The sequence below is a fragment of the Trichechus manatus genome, unplaced genomic scaffold (genome assembly GCF_000243295.1).
Source record: "Trichechus manatus latirostris isolate Lorelei unplaced genomic scaffold, TriManLat1.0 scaffold00127, whole genome shotgun sequence".
Lineage (NCBI taxonomy): Eukaryota > Metazoa > Chordata > Mammalia > Sirenia > Trichechidae > Trichechus > Trichechus manatus.
In genome coordinates, this window is record NW_004444063.1 from 206842 (window position 1) to 229250 (window position 22409).

At 40.7% G+C, this 22409-nt stretch overlaps 1 protein-coding gene across 1 annotated transcript in view; it reads left to right on the forward strand.

The window, feature by feature from the left end:
- Positions 1 to 22409, forward strand: part of KLHL3 (kelch like family member 3) — a 119007-nt gene that overhangs the window by 67258 nt on the left and 29340 nt on the right. Inside the window, exons 7-8 of the mRNA XM_004384689.1 lie at positions 12480 to 12596; positions 15668 to 15817. Of these exons, the coding sequence (XP_004384746.1) occupies positions 12480 to 12596; positions 15668 to 15817 (267 nt within the window). The remainder of the gene's footprint in view (positions 1 to 12479; positions 12597 to 15667; positions 15818 to 22409) is intronic.

Sequence of the window (22409 nt, forward strand, 5' to 3'; positions counted from 1 at the left end):
AAAAAAAAAAAAAAAAAAAGTATAGCACTGCCATTAGAGTAGCTGAGGTTGAATCCTGGCTCTACTACGTAAACAAGTTGAATGACCTTGGGCAAATTATTTACCTCCCACCAGAATGTAAGCACCATATAGTCAGGGACTTAATCTGTCTTGTGGTCATTGCTAGAGTGGTATCAGGCTCATGGTAGATAGTGAAAAATCATATGTTTAATGAATGAATGAAAGAAACTCCCTACACCTCAGTTATCTTATCTGTATAAGGGGGATAATGATAATGTAGAATCTACTCAGAGAATTGTTTTGAAGATGAAATGAGATGATACATGAAAGGTGCTTAGCATATAGGAAGTACTCATTACTGTAAGTACTATTACTATTGCTGCTATTATTATTAGTTGTAGTAGTAGTAACTGTTGAGTGGGCTTTCCTTAAGATGAAGCTGTTCACAGAGTCCATATAGGCCTGGGTTGTTGGAGCAACCTGGGGCCCTGTGCCTAGCAGGGCTGAGAGTGGTAGTGACCTCTTGCTCCCCAGCATCCCCAGCGTCTCCAGAACCCCAGCCCTGTCTGGACTTCTCCCAGAGTTCAGATATTGTTCTTCCTCCAGCATCACTTGCTTTTGCCCATGCCTTGTCTCCTCCACTGTATGTAGTCAAAACTCCTTGAGGACTGTGAGTTGTCTTAGTTACCTTTGTATCACACACGGTGCCTGACACAGTGCCTGGGAGGCACATTGGAGGGCGCTCAGCAGATATCGTTTGAGAGAGTTGAAGAGGCAGACTGGGGCTGAACTCTGCACTGAGCCAGCTGAGGTTATGGGATTAATTTAAATTTTTGTCCAGAGAATACGAACAGATGTGAGAGCTAGAGGCCAGGGGAGGGCGCGAGTCTTTGCCCTTTTCTCTCTTGATTTTCCTTTATGTGGTTTTTGTTTTAAAATTTCTGTTACTTGAGAGAGGACAAAAAGATATGGTGGTGATCACAAAATCACTAGTTCTTTGGGTAGGAACTTTGTTCCCACCACCCCCTTGAAGATAGACCCAAGACACAGAGGAGCGAGCCCCTCCCAGCCATCTGATTCTTCAGCATGGGAGGGGTTGGGCACAGAGCTAAGTCTGTGAGCAGACAGCCTGTTTAGTGTGTTCTCGTTTGAGACCCAAAGTTCGGCTCTGGCGATGGACAGTTAAGTGATCCAGGGACAGGGTGAACAACCTCTGGGAATCACTCACACACACTAAGAAAGAGATATATGACTTCTGAGTTCTAGCGCAGTTTTGCCGTTAGACTGAACAAGTTGCTGGACTTCTCTGACCTTTGCTTTTTCAGCTGGTAAATATGTTTCTACTTCTCAAAAATTCCATGTCTTCTTATGAAATGTAACTGAGGCATTTCAGACATAGCGATGAGTGAGTATTAGTGGGGAAATGGCCCACATTTTAGATACAGGTCAGGAAGAAATTGGTTAGGCCTCTCAAAAAAATTAGATTCGTGTCAAGTGTGTGTTACAATGAGAACTACAGGTGAGTTTCTGTCTGCATCATCATATTTTTTTCATATGCTCTTGCCTCCTAAAAATGTATTTCAGGGGCTGAATTCTTATATCTCGTCTTCTGGAACGGATTGGGCCTCTGTCTCCCAAAAGCCCTCCTGTCTTAATTTCTAGCCCCTCCAGCCAGCTTTGGTTGTGGGATGCAGCCTGTAGAGCGGCTGGTAGACTGGGTTCGAGTGACTGCTACTGAAGCATCATCAGGTGACTGGGCAGGCATACTCTACTGCCCAGGCTGAGCGGTTGGCTGCCCTGCCTTACTCTGAGGTCAGTGGTTAGAGTTGCCACCTTCTTAGCCTGCAGACAATGATCTGGCCTGGGCCTCTGCCTTAGTGTTACTCTTTTTACTGTTCTGCTTTGGAGAGTGCAGTTCAGTAAATATCTATGAGCAGAACACACAGCCCTCTGACCAAAAAAAACTACCCCAACTACTAAGTGTTCTCCAGATACATTTTACATGTAAAGTTTGTATTGAAGTATGTTCACAGAGAAGAGAACAAATAAAAATGGTACAGCTCAGCTTTCCACAAGGTGAAACACCCACACAGCTAGCACCCAGATCAAGAAACAAAACCCCAGAACTCTCTTCCAATCACTCACTACCCTGCACCCTAAGAAGGGCAACTACTGTCATGACTTCTCATACTATCCTTCAGTTTTGGCAATTTTCGAACTCTATAGAAATGGAAGAATGCTGTGTGTACACTTTTGTGTGAGGCTTCTTTTGCTCAGCAAAATGTTGAGTGTATCATTTCTAATTCTCACAATTTACAAGGTGGAGATTATTGTCTCTGTTTTACAGAAGAGGCAACTGAGGTTCAGAGAGGTGACACAACTTGTTAACAATTGATTGCTGTGTGATTTGAAACTGGATGTATCTGCCTCTCAAGCCCCTGCTTTTTAATTAAAAATGTACCCCCATCTTGGTGGGGACACAGATGAGTGATACCTATTCATTACTATTCAAGAGCTCACAGTTTGGTGGACAGAAAAACCAAAAACATACATCTATAATATGTGGCCAAGAGAGGTAATTGCCTATAATCAAGGTTCAAGGAAAGTGCCCTGGAGTATTTTATTACAAGTTGTTGGGTGGGGAAGGTCTCATGGAAAAGAGGATATTTGAGCCAAGACTTGAAGAATGAAAATAGGATTTTGGAAAGCAGTTCAGGTTGAAGGAATTGTACAAATAAAGACATGGAAGTTTGGAGGAACTTATTTACTTGGGGGGAAAAGTAATCTGTGTGATGAGAATCAAAGGTGTTTGATGGGGGATAGTGGGAGATGAAGGAGCCCTCGTGGCACAATGTTTAAGCACTCGGCTGCTAACAACCGAAAGTTTAACAGTTTGAACCCACCACTCTGCGGGAGAAAGATGTGACAGTCTGCCTCCGTGAAGATTTACAGCCTTGGAAACCATGTGGAGCAGTTCTACCCTGTCCTATAGGGTCACTAAGAGTCGGAATCAGCCCAATAGCAATGGGTTTAGTTTTGGTTGAGTGGAAGATGAAGATGAGAGTGGAGTAGGAGTCTGTGGAGCGGGTTAAGGAGTGAGAGCTTTCTTCTCTAGGTCAGCATTTGCCCAACTGTGTCCCATGAAACCATGATATTGTGAGATGTTTATAGGTGTTCAGTAAAAAACCAAGTTTCTTTACTGCATGACTTGTAAGAGCTTTTACATGTTAATGAGTTTTGTGAATCTCTAAAGGGACTCGAGGAATGTGGTATAATGTGTTCCCCAGGCTCATTTGGCCCCCGAACCCCTTTACCATAGAATGTCTTCTGCCTCTAGTAGTCTGAGAAACACATTACGGAGAATAGTCTTGAGGTCACCTTTCTTTGGTAGCCCCAAAAATTCTACTATTTACTGCATCTGTTGATTTTCATTTTGACAATTCATTTCCTTAGTGATTTCTAATTTGAATGTAAATTCATTTTCAGAGGATGTTATGTCCATGGGAATCTGGATTGCTTTGGGCTGTGGAAATGCCCCTCTAGGGTGGGTTTACTGGTTTGGAAATAGTTTGTGTATTAATTTTGGGCTTGGATGTCCCTATACCACCAGGATAATGTCAGTTCAAACCCCACATCTGTATGTGGCATAAGCCTGGGGTTCAGATTTCTTGAAGATGCAGTCTCCCCACCACACCCCCAGCCCACAGAAGATGACAAGCTTACTTCCCCCTTCCCATAGTAGATGGTCAAACAGTTCATTTAGTTGCAATTGTATAGCTGGGGCAATGCTGTCCACAAGGAGTCTGTGACCTAGACAGTCTACTCAATGGGACACCAGCCCTCAGCCATTAAAGCCCACATCTGAATCATATGGGCCTGTGAGCCATTTTGGCTTAAGCCTCCCTTGAGCTCCGTGACTTGAATTCCCTCTCATTTAAAGCACTTGAGCATTTGCTTTTGAGTATTGCTCAAATCCTTTTTTATTCTTTTAATACATCCTTTTCATGTGTTTGAAACTATAGAAGACTCCTTTCAAGTCAGCTCAGTCCACCATATCAAACGGAAGGCATTCTCCATCCCTACACCACGCTCCCATCATTGGTAAGATTAGTGTCACTGAAGTAGTTTTGCAGACACACCTACCCTGCAGGCATGTCCATCAGACCACTGTGCTGCTTTCCTTTTCCTTATTCTTTGCAGAATCATAGTGAAAGTCTTTTTACTGGCTATAGGCAGTAGTAGAAAGCTGAAGAACAATTTCCAGGCTAGCGATATCACCGTTTTAGGTTTATTATCATTTTTGTTTATCTGAAGTCAGTTATCTGGCAGTGTACTGTTGTAAGAAGAGAACCATGCACCCATTCATTCATAATTTTCATAAATCCACTAATGCTCTCAAGAAATATTTATTGAATGTTTGCTATGTGACAGACAGTGTTTTCGTCACAGGAGAGACACTGGTGAACAAATAAACATAAGGCCCCTGCCGTCATAGAACTTGGAATCAAATGGGGGAGAACAAACATTTATCAAATATCTACACAAATAAACGTGCAGCTACACACTGTGAAATGTACCGTGAAGAATATGTACAGGACGCCATGAAAGCGTGGGTTGAAAGTCAGTGATTCTAATTGTTGCTCTGTCGCCACTTACGTGGATAATGTCAGGCAAACGCCTTGCCAATCTCTGCTTTCCTTTCTCGTTTTGTGAATGACTGACTATCTGTGAGCCTGAAATGAAACAACTGTAAGAAAGAAATTTTTTTAAAGTGCTGTATAAGAACATTACAATGATGGTACTGTCAGAAAGGTGAATGCAAGTGGATAGGCTTCCTAGAGTCTGGGGAGCCTTCAGACCAGGAAACCTCCCAGCAATGGTGTGCTGGTAAACGTTTAATAACCGGCTCTCCAAAAATTTTTTAGGGGCCGCAATTGTAACATTTGCTGATTTCCATGCTGTAACTATTTCCACTAAGGCTGATTGCAAGCTACCATTGTAATGTCACTGGACACTGAGTTGGGAAGAGACATGCACAATGAGCTTCAGTTCACCACTGCTCCCAGCTGTCCCTTGTGTTGTGTGTGACAATGATGTAAAATTACTTTCACAAATCAGCAGTCTGCCCAGGTTGTTCAATTAATTGTGCCTTTGAGATACAACATTATGTAACATTAGAACTTAGGTTTTTGGAGTTAGAGGCAAGTTCACATTCCAGATTCACTGCTTACCCTCTCTGAGGCTGTTTCCCCAATTGTAAAATATGAACAGTAATATCTACTTCATAGTTTTTTGGTGGATTAAAAGAGACTAGGCATGTAGAATGGTTGGCACGCCGCCTGTTGTTGTTGATAAAGTAACAAATCCCGAGTAACAAATTACATGCACATGCAGGAATCTAGTTTTACCCCGATGTTGTTAAAATAGACTTCCTTTTCCCCTCCTATGCTTTGCTGAGAACCACACCTAATTGGACCTCTCCTCTTACCAACTCAACTGCCTTGACTACTTTACCTTGAGTCTCCTTTCTTGGTTCTCATTTTGAAAACACATTTTGAAAACAGAGGTAAATGCCCCAGGGCTCTCCACTTCACTTGGGATGTGCAGGTCCAGTCCGGCTTGGCTGCCTGTCTAGCCTGAGGGGTGGGTAGAAGGATCAGCTTCATCTGGTATTCTCTGGCCTAGGCTTGTGCTTGCGTCTGAAGTGTGGTGAGCTGAACTGGGAACTATGAAATCTGCTTTTCTCCAACTCATTTCCACATAGCAACCTCATAGCACCCAAGAAATTAATTCTGGGGCATGAAGCAATGAGGAAATGATGTTGTTCTTTGTTTAAAAGTGAAACCCTAGGCATGCTTTGTGAGCAGCTGATCATTTCATTGTGAGACCCATGAGATGTATTTTCACCAAAGAAGACATCACCCCTGTCCCGTGATTGAAAGGCCAGGGTCTCTGCTTAAACATTATAGACCAGGGAGGATAAACTTTTCCTATAAGGGGCCATATGGTAAATGTTTTGGTCTTTGTGGGCCATATAGTCTCAACTCAACTCCACCCTCGTAGTACAAAAGCAATCAGAGACAATATGGAAACAAATGAGCGTGGCTGTGTTCCAATAAAACTTTATTTACAAAAACGGGTGGCAGACTGGATTTGGCTGTGGGCTCTAGTTTGCCAACCACTGCTATAGACATTTGAGAGACAGTTAAGAACAGTGAGTAAGAGCATGAACCCAGCTCTGCTTCTTTCTAGCTCTGGTACTTGGGCAAGTCACTTAATAAGAGGTAGCAGTATCTACTCATGGGGTTATGGTAAGAAGTTGGGGAGATGATGTCTATGAAGAGTGTGGCCCAGGACCTGGCACATGATAAGTACTAGCTGCTGCTGCTGTTATTTGTTACTCTTTTGCCTTGGCCACTCTCTTGATGGAAGGGGCTTGGGAATGATTTTCAGTACATTGAAGGCTAAAGCTGGTTGGGAGTTTATTTGCTTGTTTATTTTTCAAGCATAAAGTCTAAATGAAAAAAATACTTGGCCTTCTGTAGCTGCTGAGAAGGTCGCTGTTGTTGCTGAGTGCTGTGGCTTTCACAGCTGAGTAGGTAAACAGTGCAGCTAAGCGGAACCAGTTAGACAAGTCAAGCCAAAAATAAAGATAAGGTTAAATATCGACCTTGTTAGACTCGGCTTGCTTTTAGCTTATAACAAAGACTAAGCTGGCTGATGGGGAAGATTGTGAACTTGGTTCTATCACTGCCAAATCCTGCCTACTCAAGAACTTGCAGTTCCTTCTTCAGCAAAGCTTGATTAACCAACCGTCTGCTCGGTGCCTGGCATTGTGCTAGGCATCACGGGAGGAAGGAGGTTCAGAGAAAGAGCAGGTACACTTTCTACCCTGCGAAAGTTCACGGTCTAGTAAAGGGGAATAGAAAGAGGTATGGATAACCACAATGCGAGGCAGAATGGGATTGTGGCTGCCCACCACCTAAGCCAGCAAAGCCAGACTTCACCATCAGCGTTTGCGCAGTGTCCTGGCTCTGCCCAACCTGCCCAGATTCCAGCCCCTCTTTCCCCAGCCTTGCTCTCTGCTCCAGCCTGGGCAGGTTCCACTTGCCTTCTTACATGCTTATTTGAACTCATTTGTTCATTTATTCATTAAAAAAGTATTTGAGTGCATATCATGTGCCAGCAAAAAAGACAAGGTCCCTGTTCTTATTGAACATAAGGGCTAGTGGAAGAACACACAGTTATTCACAAAATAATGCCATGACGATGAAGGACATAGCTCTGTAAGAGTTTATAATAAAGAAAAATGCACTAGACGGAGAATCTAAGCATTGGGGAAGGAAGTGTGTGTGTGTGTGTTTGTACATATATAGATTATTTGATGTGGAAATGGGAGCAAATTATACCTACTCTTCCCCTCTCCTTTGCTTCTTTTCCCTTTCCTAATTCGAATTATGCCCAGTAACCCAAAGTTTTAGGAGCAAAGCATCATTAACATATCAACACACATACAAAAATATAGTTAGGTTAAAAAATTAGTCTTTTTTCTCTCCTGGCAGATATAGTTTTTATTTCAACTTTATGCCATATTATAAATTTTGTTGTGGTGTTTTTCCTTTTTCCCTTAAATTTTACTTTCTTCTCTCTTCTACTTTTTCATTTTGAAAAAATTTAAACCTATAGTAAAGCTGAAAGAATAGTATAATGAACACTCATAAACCTTTCACCTAGATTCACTAGCTGTTAACATTTTTGCCTTATTTGCTTTTCCTTTCTCTACAGATTTAATCTTTTTTTTTTCTGAACCATTTGAAAGTAAATCACAGACACTATGACACTTCATCCTAAATATTTTAGCACACAACTCCTAAGAACAAGGACATTCTTTTTTCTAACCATAAAACTATTATTATACCAAAGAAATTTAACATTGGTACAATAATATTATATAAGATATCGTCCTCATTCAGATTTTCCTAATAGTCCCAAAAAAGTCATTTATAGCTGTCTTTCTCTCTCTTTCTTTCCTTCTGTTCTATTTTTTGTGGTGAAAATATATACAGCAAACCATCCGCAATTCAACTGTCCCTACATGTACAATTCACTGACATTGATTACACTATTCATGTTGTGCAACCCCTATTCCTGTCTTTTCCTAATTATTTTACCACAATTAACATATACTCAGTGCCCCCTAAGCAAAAACTTCCCTCCCCCACCTCCCCGTAACCACTGATAAGCTTTGGTTTCTACATGTTTGCTTCTTTTATAGAAGAGAGATCATACAGTATTTGTCCTTTTGTGACTGACTGATTTTGCTCACCATGATATTTTCAGGATTCATCCATGTTGTAGCATTTATCAGGACTTCATTTCTCTTCGTGGCTGAGTAATATTCCATTGTATGTATGTACCACATTTTGTTGATAAGTATTTAAGTTGTTTCCACCTTTTGGCTATTGTGAACAGCGCTGCAATGAACATTGGTGTACAAGTTTCTGTTTATGTTCCTGCTTTCATTTCTTTGGGGTATTTATCTAGAATTGGGATTGCTGGATCATATGGTCATTCCATGTTCAACCTTTTGAAGAATTGCCAAACTGTTTTCCACAGAGGCTATATCGTTTTGCATTCCTACCAGCAATGGATGAGGGTTTCAATTTCTCCACATTCCTTTCCAACACCTCTTGTTTTCTGTTTTTTTCTCTATCATTGCCGTTCTAATGGGAATGATATCTAATGGTGTCTCGTTGTGGTTTTGATTTGCATTTCCTTAATGGCTAATGACATTGAGCATGTTTTCATGAGCTTGTTGTCCATTTGAATATCCGCTTTGGTGAAATGTCTGTTTAAGTCCTATGCCCATTTCTTGATTGGGTTGTTTGTCTTCCTGTTTTTAAGTTGTAGAAGTTTTTATATATTTTGGATATTAGACCCTTACTGGATATATAGTTCCTGAAAATATTTACATACAGTGAAATGTGCAGATATTAAGTGTACAGTTTGATTAGTTTTGACAAATATATCCGTATAGTCTGCACCCCTAATAAGATATAGAACTTATCTATTATCAAAAAAAGTTTCGTTGGTGCCCCTTCCCTTAGAATTTCTTTTCTTAAATCCCCCTACCCCCGAGAAGCAGAAGCTGATCTGATTTCATTATTCTTTTGCTGTTTAAATTGTCCTGAAGTTTGGTAATGAAACCCCTTCAGGTTGGCTCTGTGTCATTTTGACATATCCCCTTTAATCTTTGAGCACTTTCTTGCTTTCTGGCATGAGGAAGTGTTTTGTTTTATTCTTTTGAACAGCTGCAAATATCCCATGGTATGGATACTATTTATTTAATAATTTCCCCATTCATGGTCTTTAGGTTGTTTCTTTGTTTTTCCCTCCCCTGTTACAACAATGTGGCAACAAACATGCATATCCTTTCACATTTATATGAGTATTTTTGTAGGCTAGAGGCCTAGAAGTGTATTGCCGGGCTAAAGGGCATGAACATTTAAATTTTTTTTTATCGATATTGTTAAATTCTCCCTCTCCTTTTAAATTAAATTAAATTTATTTATTTTATTTTTGTTGTTGTAGAATATAAACAGCAGAACATACACCAATTCAACAATTTCTTTATGTACAATTCAGTAACATTGATTACATTCTTCAAGTTGTGCAACCATTCTCACCCTCTATTTCCTAGTTACTCCTCTCTGATTAACATAAACTCACGGCCCCTAAGTTAGCTACTTAATCTTTCGAGTTGCTGTTGTCGGTTTGATCCCATATAGATAGTTCTTAAAAGAGCACAATGCTCAAGGCAGACATTCTTTACTAGTTAAGCTAAACTATTGTTTGGTTTTAAGAAGACTTCAGAGGATATTTTTGGTTTAAGGTTTAGGGCTTAATGATTATCTCAGGGCAATAGTTCTGGGGATTCATCCAGCCTCCATGGCTCCAGAAAGTCTGGATTCCATGAGAATTTGAAATTCTGTATATTCCTCATTTTGATCAGGATTCTTCTATAGAATCTTTGATCAAAATGTTCAGTAATGGTAGCTGGGCACCATCTAGTTCTTCTGGTCTCACGGCAAAGGAGGCAGTTGTTCATGGAGGCAATTAGCCACACATTCCATTTCCCCCTCTTATTCCTGGCTCTCGTTCTTCTTTTGTTGCTCCAGGTGAATACAGACCAATTGTTGTACCTTGGATGGCCGCTTGCAAGCTTTTAAGACCCCAGGCACTACACAACAAGCTAGGAGGTAGAACAGAATCACTAAACATGACATGACATTAGGCCAATTAACTTGGAAGTCCCATGAAACCATGACCCTAAACCTCCAAACCAAAGAACCAAATCCCATGAGATATTTGGTTGTACATAAGCAGCCTCAGCAGCTACTCTTTTTGTTGTTGTTGTTGTAAATATATCTATCACACAACTTTTCCAATTCTTTTTTACAGTTGTACAACTTATTGACAACAATTAGATTAATCAGCTGTGCAAACTTACTGTTAATCAATGCAATTTTTCCATCACTGTAAACTGAAACTCAGTGCTCCATAAACAATACCCCTCCTTTCCCCCTACCTCCAGCCCCTGGTAACCACTAATACACTTTGGTCTCTATACATTTGTTTGTTCTTGTTTTGTATATAAGTGATCATACAGTGTTTGTCCTTTTGTGACTGTCATGGATTGAATTGTGTCCCCCAAAAATGTGTGTATCAATTTGGCTGGGCCATGATTCCCAGTATCATGTGATTGTCCACCATTTTGTCATCTGAAGTGATTTTCCTATGTGTTGTAAATCCTGCCTCTATGATGTTAATGAGGGGAAATGGGCGGCAGACGTGTTGATGAGGCAGGACTCAATCTGCAGGACTGGATTCTGTCTTTAGCTGATTTCTTCTGGGACATAAAACAGTGACGTGAACAGAGAGACAAGGGGATCTCATACCACCAAGAAAGCAGTGCTGGGAGCACAGTGTGTCCTTTGGACCCGGGGTTCCTGCACAGAGAAGCTCCTAGTCCAGGGAAAGATTGATGGAGAATAAACTTATTTTTGTTAAAGCCATCCACTTGTGGTATTCCTGTTACAGCAGCACTAGATAACTAAGACAGTGACTGATTTATTTCTTTTAGCATAATGTCTTCATACTCCATCCATGTTGTAGCGTGTGTCAAGACTTCATTTCTCTTTCTGGCTGAGTAGTATTCCATTGTATGTATGCACCATATTTTGTTTATCCATTCATCTATTGATGGACATTTAGGTTGTTTCTACCTTTTAGCTATTGTGAATAGTGCTGCAGTGAACATTGGTGTACATATGTCTGTTCGTGTTGCTGCTTTTAAGTCCCTTGGGTATATACCTAGGAATGGAATTGCTGGGTAATATGGTAGTTCTATTTTTAGTTTTTGAGGAACTGCCACACTGTTTTCCACAACGGCTGTACCATTTTGCATTCCCACCAGCAGTGGATAAAAACCCATTGCCATTGAGCTGATTCTGATTCATAGCAGCCCTATAGGAAAGAGTAGAACTGCCCCATAGGGTTTCCAAGGAACAGCTGGTGGATTTGAACTGCTGACCTTTTGGTTAGCAGCCGAGCTCTTAACCACTATGCCACCAGGGCTCCCAGCAATGGATAAGGGTTCCAGTTTCCCCACATCCTCACCAACATTTGGTATTTCTGTTTTTTGTTTTTTGTTTATCTTAGCCATCCTAGTTCTCTTATCCCTTTTTAAGAAGCTGTGTTAAGTTTCCACAAACAGTGCTGATTTCCCCACATCCTTGCTAATACTGAGTTTTGTCTGTTCATGTATATATAGTGGTGCAGATTTTGAATTCACACTTATCATTGAGCAAAGTGTACATCAAACCTTAGTTCTTCCCTTTTGGTTCCAAGTTCTCCAGTTTTGATTTGTATAGAAATGGAATCTCTTCTCAAAGGAGAAGTTAAACCCAAGGTGAAATGTTTGCCATTCTCTGATATTCAGTGTCACATTCACCATTGTAGTCAACTTTGGGAGGGATACTCTTACTGTTTTTTATTCTACATTAATTGTACCTGGAAGATAAATTAGGAAACAGGGGAACACTGTAACCAGGGCTTCTGATCCTCTTGAGTAATCTGTGTAAAATTTGATTCACAGTTGCTGCTCTGTATTTCTATCCTTAAGTAACAATTGGAAATGATTCTTATTTTGCAGTAAACTATAATGATTCTACATTTGGGATAGCAGGCTTATCATAATATTTGTGTGTGTGTGTGTATGTATGATCACTCTCTGAGACCAGCTGATAAACAAATCCCTTCTGTTTATTTATTTTTAAATATTGAACCTTAGGTTAAACACTTTTGTGAATGACTTGTAGCTTTTTTTTTTTTTTTTTTTTGCTTTTTACAGATTGAGGAGGTTCTTTGAAAACTTTGATTTCTTTGCTGAAGTCACTTGTGTGGTTTTTCCTCTGTAGGTGTTTGAAGCTGTGATTTCCTGGATCAATTATGAGAAAGAAACTCGTTTAGAGCACATGGCAAAGCTGATGGAGCATGTTCGTCTCCCTCTCTTACCTAGGGATTACCTAGTCCAGGTGAGTGCTGTGTGAAGAACCAAACACTTCCCTGTTCATCCAGGGCTCTAGGAGTAGCAGTGGGCAGCCTGGCTGTATGGAGTGGTTGAGGAGTTTTATGAATACTTTGGTCTGGGTTGAGGATACCAACCTACCAGCTTAGGTCTGAGATGTGGTAGTGTAAAGTTTAAGAGCATAGGTTTGAGAATACAGCACTTAAGTTTCAGTCCCTGTTCTGCTACTTATTAGCTATGAGTTCTTATTTAACTTTTTCAAGCTTCATTTTCCTCTATAAAATGGGTAAACTAATAGAGCCCAACAGGGTTGTTGTGGGCACCAAAGGAAGTAAGTATGCAAGTCAAGTGTTTAGTATGGAGCTTGGTACGTCAAATGTTCAATATAAGTTATCTGCTCTTATTGTAGCAGCCAAAGCAAGAAGGACCATTTTTGCTCCCTTTTTGCCTAGATTTAGGCCAGCTTGGAGCCCAAGTCAGGAATGTAAAAACCAGCTCATCACAGGTGCCTGGAATACATACTGCTTCTACTTCCTCTGAGAAAGGAAAGAAAAATCAAGATTTATGGGGTGTCCCTGTGGTGCCACGTGTTTCCTCATTTAATCTTCATAACAGCACTGTGAGGCAAAGATTATAACCCCTTTTAACACATTTGGGCCTTGAGGCTTATGGAGGTATGGAGCTAGTAAGAGGCAAAGTCAGGACTCAAATCCAAGTCTGGATCTATAGCAAACGCTTCCACTAAGCTGGCTGTCACCTTTTATACTCTCTGTCCTGTTTACTCCTTACATGACTGACTTTGTGCAGTAAATGGTGTTAGATACTCTTACAGGGAAACAGAGGATAAACGTTGGTATATGGACAAAACAAAACACTGAGGCATAGGCCAGCCCTCAGCTGTCCCCAAGGAGTCTCTGGAAGGACTGGAAGGTGTGATGCAAGGATAAGAGAGTAGCTCTGTCACTTCCCATCCATATCACGCTGGGTAAATACTTAACCTCTCTAAACCTCAGTTTTCTCACCTGATAAAAAGAGCACCTGCTGTTAGAGGATTGTGCGAGGATAAAATGAGATAATCCATGTAAAACCCATAAGAATTCAGTGCATTTTAGCTGATATTACAACTGTTTTGCGACTACTGCTAGTATTGGTAATAGTGGGAGACACAGTATCCTCACATCCTCACCAGCACTTACAAAGTCTTTAGCTCGTGACACTGTTGACCACAGGCCTCAGGGGTCAGTGAAATGTTATTGGAATGTCTAGTCCTCTTGTCAGGTGCTGAGATGCACTTTTAAGTCTTGGTGCCTGCCCTGCAGTTTACACTTTGTATGACACTACTGCCACCTGGTGGTAGCATATCCTTCCTGCAGAAAATTTTCTTTAAGCCTTGGGTCTGAAACTGCCTGAGCTCAGCGTCAGTCAAACCTTATTCTGTCCTGAGGGAAACCTTTTACTATCCTGAGGTGGAGGGAGGTGTCTGGTCTCTAACTCAGTCTCACTTCTACAGTGAGGGAGGCTGGCCTGCAGGTCCTCGCTTTCAGAGAAAGTTCAAGGGACCTTAGAGATCCCTCTAGTCACAACCTCCATCAGGTGTCCGCAACGGAAACTTAACAAAGACATCAGAAACTGCTCCTGGGTTATTATGGCAAAGTAAGATTTAGATCTGGGGAAGAAGAGCGTTCAAGGCAATGGATAGGAGAACTGTTGTATGGGATCCTTTTTTATAAAAGAGCTTTTTTAAAAACCAGGACCCTGAGGGCGAACACTTCTAGAAGATGTTTCATTAACACTCATTTGACCTTGAAACGTGCAATTAGTATAACCCACTGAGGATGACTGATGGCGGTGCAGGAGAGAGAGAAGGGAAGCTCTTGGCGGACCTGCACCAACACTGCCCTGACTTCTGGGGCCAGCTGTTAATTCAAGCTGATTGAGTTATTTTGGAGAAGTAGCTGCTCATACATTTCTCCTTCCTCCCTAGATCCTCTCCTACCCTTTTTATTTTTTAACTAATTCTAAAAGTTTGTGATTTGGCTCAACCTGACTCAGTTCCCCTGTGGGAGAGAGAAAAAAAAAACCTCCCAAGGAAGTAAAGTGTCCCTGGAGCTCATGTCTGGAGAAGCACAGAGGTGACAGAAGCCCTGTCTTGCCCATCCCTCTTTCCCTTCCAACCCTAGCAGTGCCCAGCAGGCAATGGCCCTGGATGTACTTTCACTCCTAGTGGCAGGTGAGGACCCAAGAGCACCAGACAAGACCATGGTCTTGCTAATGAAACATTTAGCCTCATGCTTCCTGAGCACCTATGTAGGTCTTGCTCTGGAATACAAACGTGAAGAAGCCATAGTCCCAGTTGAAATGGGTCCAAGATGAGGTTAATAGGTGGGACTTCTGTGCAGGATATTCTATCTGCTCTGATGTTACCATTCTGTTAGGAGAGCCTCACTGGCCAGTCTTCTGTCCTGAGACTTTCACTGCAACAAAATAGACACGAATCCTATCTTTGACCACTTTATTTTACCTAATGCCTCCAGAAGTTGGCCTATGGTTCTCCATCTCTCTCTTCCTCCTTCCCCTCTCCCTTCTCCACTCCCCTTCTATTCTCTTCTCTCTCCCCCTCTCCCTCTCTCAAGTGTCTGATGATTTTTCCTAAACATTATAATACATTCAAACCAGGAGGAATGTGAGAAGAGGCTCTCAGGACAACTAATTAGCTTTATTTTTCATAATCTCATTTAAGCCTCAAACCAATGTTGTTAAGTAACAAAATCATTGAGGTTGTGGATACTTTTAACATACCAGTTTGCAGTAGAGGAAACTGAGGATCAGTGGAGTTAAGTGGTAGGGCTGTGATTTGAATCCTTTTGATGCCAGAGCTTGATTGCTTACTCCACTGTGCTCTTGAAATGCAGGAAGTGAGCATGAGAAATTCTGTGGACCTTTCTCTTGGGGTCTGAGATGATGTGGTGTGGGAATAAATGAGTGTTGGAGTGCAGGGATGACTCAGTCCAGGGAGAGAGTTTGAGAAATGTGGTTGAGCGCTGCTCCAGGAGATCACCTGTGGGTTATTATCTCCAGACGGTTGAAGAAGAAGCTTTGATAAAGAATAACAACACCTGTAAGGACTTCCTCATCGAGGCCATGAAATACCATCTGCTTCCTCTGGATCAGAGGCTCTTGATTAAGAACCCAAGGACCAAGCCCAGGACCCCAGTCAGCCTGCCCAAGGTAAGCTCCAGCCCAGTCACTGCCAAGAGTCAGGAGTCTGTCCTGGGAGAGTGGATGGCTGCCTGCATCATGGTTGCATTTAGGACCTAGGAGACGGAGTCTGCTGGTTCTTCTTGAATCTGCTGGTACCTCTCTCTTCTGGGGTGTTCCTTTCCTACGAGTTTCAAGGTAACCTCCAGTGTCCTCAGGGAGGTTTGAGAGTAACTAAGAGCTCTTCCCTCTCCCTCCTTCTTTTTCATACCATGATTTGGGCTCTATCTCTATTGGAAGCTGAAAATGGCTGTATTGATCTTACTTAGTGGTAGCTACATCAATTCTTCTAGGCCATTCTTCAAGTCAGTCTGGTTCCTTCCCTCACCACAGAGCCATAAAAGACAATTAGGGCTGCCAGAGGAGAAAAGGGGCCTCAAGGAGTCGGACAGGTAATGGAAGAGGGGAAGGAAATGGGGAAATGGGAACTTGTGAAGGTGCAGCTAGAGGAAGGGAGGGATGATCATAGAAAGGGACCCTACCATCGCGTTTACGCAGGGTACTGGCTGCCTCCATTCTTTGCAAGTCTCCTCCCCTCTCTGGTCTTCGGTTAGTTCCCTTTTCTGCAGAACGAAAGGTGCTGTACTAGATGATCTCCAAAGTCCTTTCTGGCTTGGCACTCGAGTAGTCTTTCTAGGATCCTTATGTGCTGGTGTCTGGGGGAAGGTCCCAGCCAACTCAGCAGGAAAGGTGGGAGGAGAGAATGAGTCGTGTAGGCCCATTAACTACACAGTAGGCCGCATCAGGGAATTATTTAGCACTTGCTCTGTCCTCCTTCTCCTCCTCTTTCCGGCTGGCTGCCACACTCCTTGCCTGCCGCTCCCAGGAAGGCTTTCACAAGGGTAGAGAAGCAAGTGGTTGTCCAAGACTAGATACTGGGATTCTCTGAGCTGTGCCGTCCTTTTTCCCCACTCTACTCCATGACCCTGGATCATTTAGAGTATAGTGGTTGCAATGTAAATGGATGTTACAAATTTCCCCAGATAATACAAGCAGTTAAAAGGTACAGCTACTAACCATAAAGTCGGCAGTTCAAATCCACTAGCCACTCCTTGGAAACCCCACAGGGCAGTTCTACTCTGCCCTATAGGGTCACTATGAGTCAGAATCAACTCAATGGCAACAAGTGTTATGTGCCAAGCACTGTGTGGATGGTATCACATGCATATTTTAACTAATCTTCTCAACAACCTATCAGGTTGGGACAGTTGTCATTCTAGTTCTATAAATGAGAAAATGGAAGTTCAGAAAGGTTAAGTAACTTGTCCAAGGTCAACATAGCTTATGTGGTAGAACCAGGGTTTGAACTGAGACTTTTTCACCCTCTAAACCTATTCTCTGAATTCGTACCATCCTGTGTCCGGCTTCACCTTTTAAACCTGAAAGCGTATACCTGTCTGCCTGGAGTTGCCTAGTGCTGATTACACTGTGCACCTGCATTAAGAAAGGGCCTTGCTCTGGCTGGCCATTTGCCTTACTACATGCTGATGCCTTTTGTTGAAATATTGCAGTGAAACTTCTTTATATTTTTCAAAGTGAAAATAACAGCTTTATTTAATCACAGAAATATATACTCATTGTAGATTGTTAAAAAGATACTGCAAGTTTGAAATAAGAAAGTAAAATTCACTGAAATACCTCCACCCAGGGGCAATCACTTCTACCGTTTTGGTGATTCAGTGCACTCCAGACATATCTGTGTGCAATTATTCAAAAATAGATAAAAATATACACTTTTAGATAAATGGGAACTTGCTATACAGATTGAAATCTTTTCCCCCTACTCAACCATGTGCTATAGACCAATTTCTATGTTATCAGGATAGAAATCAGTATTTTAATTGTGATGGGTGCATGGTATTCAACTGTATCTATGTATCATCATTTATTTAACAATCCTCTATTGATAGGCTCTGTAGTAATTTTGAGGTTTTTGATATTATAAACACTGTGTGTCAAATATCCTTGTATGTACATCTTTGTATATTTATGCAATTACCTCCTTAGGATAAATTCTTAAAAGTGGAAAAGGTATATGCGGTTACCATTTTTAGAGAGTTCTATATATGCTTCCAGGAAGAGTGCACCTTTTTACACTTCCTCTAAAGGTGCACCTGACCCAAGCCATGGTATTTTCAGTTGCCTCATACACATGTGAAAGCTGGACAATGAATAAAGAAGAAGAATTGATGCACTTGAATTATGGTGTTGATGAAGAATGTTGAATATACCATGGACTGCCAGAGGAACAAACAAATCTGTCTCGGAAGAAGTACAGCCAGAATGCTCCTTAGAAGCAAGGATGGCGAGACTACGTCTCACATACTTTGGACATGTGATCAGGAGGGATCAGTCCCTGGAGAAGAACATCATGCTTGGTAAAGTGGAGGGTCAGCGAAAAAGAGAAGGACCCTCAGGGAGATAGATTGACACAGTGGGCGCAACAATGGGCTCAAATATAGCAACAATTGTGAGGATGGTGCAGGACTGGGCACTGTTTCGTTCTGTTGTACATCGGGTCGCTATGAGTCGGAACCGACTCGACAGCACCTAACACGTAACAGCAACTACTAGTAGAGGAAAGCACCTGTTTTCTTCACACTTTTGCCAACAATAGGTATTAGACTTATAAATAGTTGCCAGTTTGGTAAAAGATGGCATCTTGTTTTATTTTGCATTTCTTTATTTATGAGTGAGTTTGATCTTGGTTTCATATAATTATTGGTATTTGTGTTTCTTTTTTCGGAGAATTCTCTGTTCATACCCTTTGTTCATTCTTATATTGGGCTGTACATTTTTTTTATTAATGGCTTTTAAGGGTTCTTAAGGGTACATTAAAGAAGTTAGGTCTTTATTATATGTATTTCAAATATTTTTTCCTTGGTATGCCGTTTGCCTTTTAACTTGTTTATAACAATCTTGAATTTTGAAAAAAACTTTTCTTTAAATAGTCAAATTGATCTATGTCCTGCTTTGTAGCTTGAGTTTTGCATCATGCTTAGAAAGGTTTTCCCTACACTGAGATTACTTTTAAAAAAAATTTTCTCCAAGTACTTTTGTAATTTTTGTGTTTTACATTTGAATCTTTGATCCACTTAGACTTTATCTTGGTGTAATATGTAAGGGTAGGGATTCAGCTTTATTTGTATTGCAGATGATGAGCTAGTTGCCCCAAAGTTATTTTATTGAGTAATCAATCCCTTTCTCTCCATTGATTTTAATGCCACCTTCATTATCATCTAAATTCCCACAAGCTCTGTGCCTTGAGAATGTGATTCTAAGGCGCGCTATTGTTTTGTATGGAGGAGCCTTTACATCCCTGGGTTTTCAGCAGGCCTTCTCACTTGTCTCTGTGACCTTGACGGACATGAGCCATATTCCTCTTTTCCCTGAGGAAACGGTGATTCTAATCCTACACAGTGTCAGGTTATAAATGTATTCTCTCATAAATGTATTCTGGAGCTAAGCTGACCCAGGTTCTTCGTATGAAGACCATACCCAGTGACCTTTCCTTTCTAGATTCCACATCTAGCTCTTGCCACATCTATCCATAAAAAGACGGCTTTAAAAATCAAAACCAAAAGCCTGGACTAAGCAAGCTGGGAGTCCTTCCCAACCTTCCGGGTATTGAATCTATACTAATTGAGAAGGAGGCCAGCCCTTGTTTCAGGAGACCAAGGTCAACCCCTTATCACTGCTACTCCTTAGGACATTTGTTTTCAGAGTGAAAAATGTTTACACTCCTGGGCACCTAGCCTCCTGCAGGCAACTAGAACCATGGCTTCCTTTGAATCTGTTGAAGGAAGGAAAAAAAGTCATCTCTGCTCTTGGCCTCATTGTTCTCCTGTTTTTAATCCTTGAGTGATTTAAGGTTATATTGTCAAACCTCCTTCTCAAACTATACCTCTATCATCAGTGTTTGGGCAGTTAAATTTAATAAGCAATCACCACTGGGGGTTTGAGGAATTGGGGTGTGCTAAGGGCAATGATCACTAGATTGTATCACTAAATCTTCATAATAATGTTGTTGTTGTTAGGTGCCCACAAGTTGCTTCCAACTCTTAGTGATCCTGTGTACAGTAGAACAAAATACTACCCTGTCCTGTGCCATCCTCACAATCGTTATGCTTGAGACCATTGTTGCAGCCACTGTGTCAGTTCATCTCCTTGAGGGTCTTTCTCTTTTCCACTGACCTTCTCCTTTACCAAGCATGATGTCCTTCTCCAGAGACTGGTCCCTCATGATAACATGTCCAAAGTCTGTGAGACAAGTTTCACCATCCTTGCTTCTAATGAACATCTGGCTGTACTTCTTCCAAGACAGATTTTTTTGTTCCTTTGGCAGCCCGTGGTATATTCAATATTCTTCGCCAACACCATAATTCAAAGGCATCAATTCTTCTTTGGCCTTCCTTATTCATCACCCAGCTCCCACATGCATATGAGGTGATTGAAAACACCATGGCTTGGGTCAGGTACACCTTAGTCCTTTAAGTGCCTATCTTTGCTTTTTAAAACTTTAAAGAGATCTTTTGCAGCAGCTTAATTCACGGTAATAACCCATTGCCATCAAGTCAATTCCAACTCACAGTAACCCTATAAGACAGAGTAGAACTGCCCCATAGAGTTTCCAAGGAGCACCTGGTGGATTTGAACTGCCGATCTTCTGGTTAGCAGCTGTAGCACTTAACCACTACACCACTAAGGTTTCCACTCACAGTAATAGCTAGGTATTATTTGTATCCCAACTCAGAGGCTTAGAGAAGTTAAGTAACTTGGCCACTTACACAGCCATTAAGTGCAGAGCTGGAGTGTGAACTGAGGTCTGTCCTACTCCAAAATCTATGCTTAATCTTTTATATTAAATTTCCTCCCACGGAACAGGTTTTGGTGGCAGATGAAATTTAATTTCAGATTTATTGAGGTATAAAAATTTACTCGCATTAAAATTCACTTTCTAGGGATATAATTTGATGAGTTTTGATAAATGCATATACCATGTAACCACCACTCCAGTCAAAATATAGAATATTTTAATCACTCCAAAAATTTCCTTTGTTCCCCTTTGTAGTCAGTCTCCTTCTTCTGCCCCCAGGCCCCGGCAACCAGTGATTTGAACCTACCGCTATAGCTTTGCATTTTCCAGAATGTCATATAAATAGAATCATACAGTATATAGTCTTTTGAGTTTGACTTCTTTCTCTTAGCATAATGCTTTTGAGGTGTATCCATGTTGTTGCATATGTCAGGAATTCATTCCTTTTTATTGCTGAGTAGTAGTCCATTTTATGGATGTACCACAATTTGTTTATTTGTTCACTAGTTGATGGACATTTAGATTGTTTCCAGTTTTGAGCTATTACAAATAAAGCTGCTGTGAACGATAGGTCTTTGTGAAGACGTATGTTTTAATTTCTCTCGGGTAAATACCTTGGAGTGGAATTGCCAAGTTGTATGATAAGTATATGTTTGATTTTATTAGAAATTACCAAACTGTTAGTTATTCCACAGTCTTATCAGCACTTCATATCGTCTAGTTTGTTAGATTTTAGACATTCTAGTAGAGTGTGGTGGTACCTCACTGTAGCTTTAATTTGCATTTCTCTAATGATTATTGATGTTGAGCATCTTTTCAAGTGCTTTATTTGCCATCCATACTTTTCTTGGGTGAAATGTCTGTTCAAATTTTTTGCCCATGTAACTCTGGTTGAGTTGTAAGACCTTTTGTTTTATGTATTCTGGATATGTCTTTGTATCAGATATATATTTTGCAAATGCTTTCTCCCAATTTGTGTCCGTCATTTCATTTTCTTAGCAGTGTCTTTGGAAGAGCAGAAAATTTTAATTTTAATGAAGTTTGGTTTATCAATTTTTTTTCTGCTATGATCTGTATGTTTTATGTTCAAGCTAAAAAATCTTTGCCTAATCTAAGGTCACAAAATTTTTCTCCTATACTTTCTTCTAGAAGTTTTAAAGTTTCAGGTTTTATATTTAGGTCTGTGATCCATTCTAGGATGATTTTTTTTTTTCTAAATGTGGTACATAAAGTGTCAAGGTTAATTTATTTTACATTTGGATATCCACTTACTCCGTATCATTTCCTAGAAAGATTATCCTTTCTCCACCAAATCACCTTGACATCTTTGTTGTAAATAATTGACTATATATGTATGGGTCTATTTCTAGACCCTATTCTGTTCCATTTATCTATTTGTCTATCTTTACACCAAGGCCATGTTGCCTTGATTACTAGCTTTATAGTAAGTCTTCAAATCAGGTAGTGTGAGACCTCCAATTTTGTTCTTCGTCAAAGTTGTTTTGAATATTCTAGATTTTTCACATTTCCACATAAATTTTAAAATCTGTTTGTCAATTTCTATAAGAAAGCCCATGGGGACTGTGGATTGTGTTGAATCTATAAATCACTGGGCAGGGGAGAAATAGACATCTTAATAATACTAAATCAGTACTGTTAATAATACTGATTCATGAACACAGTATATCTCTCCATTTATTCAGGTCTTTAATTTCTCTCAACAGTCTTTTACAATTTTCAGTTTTA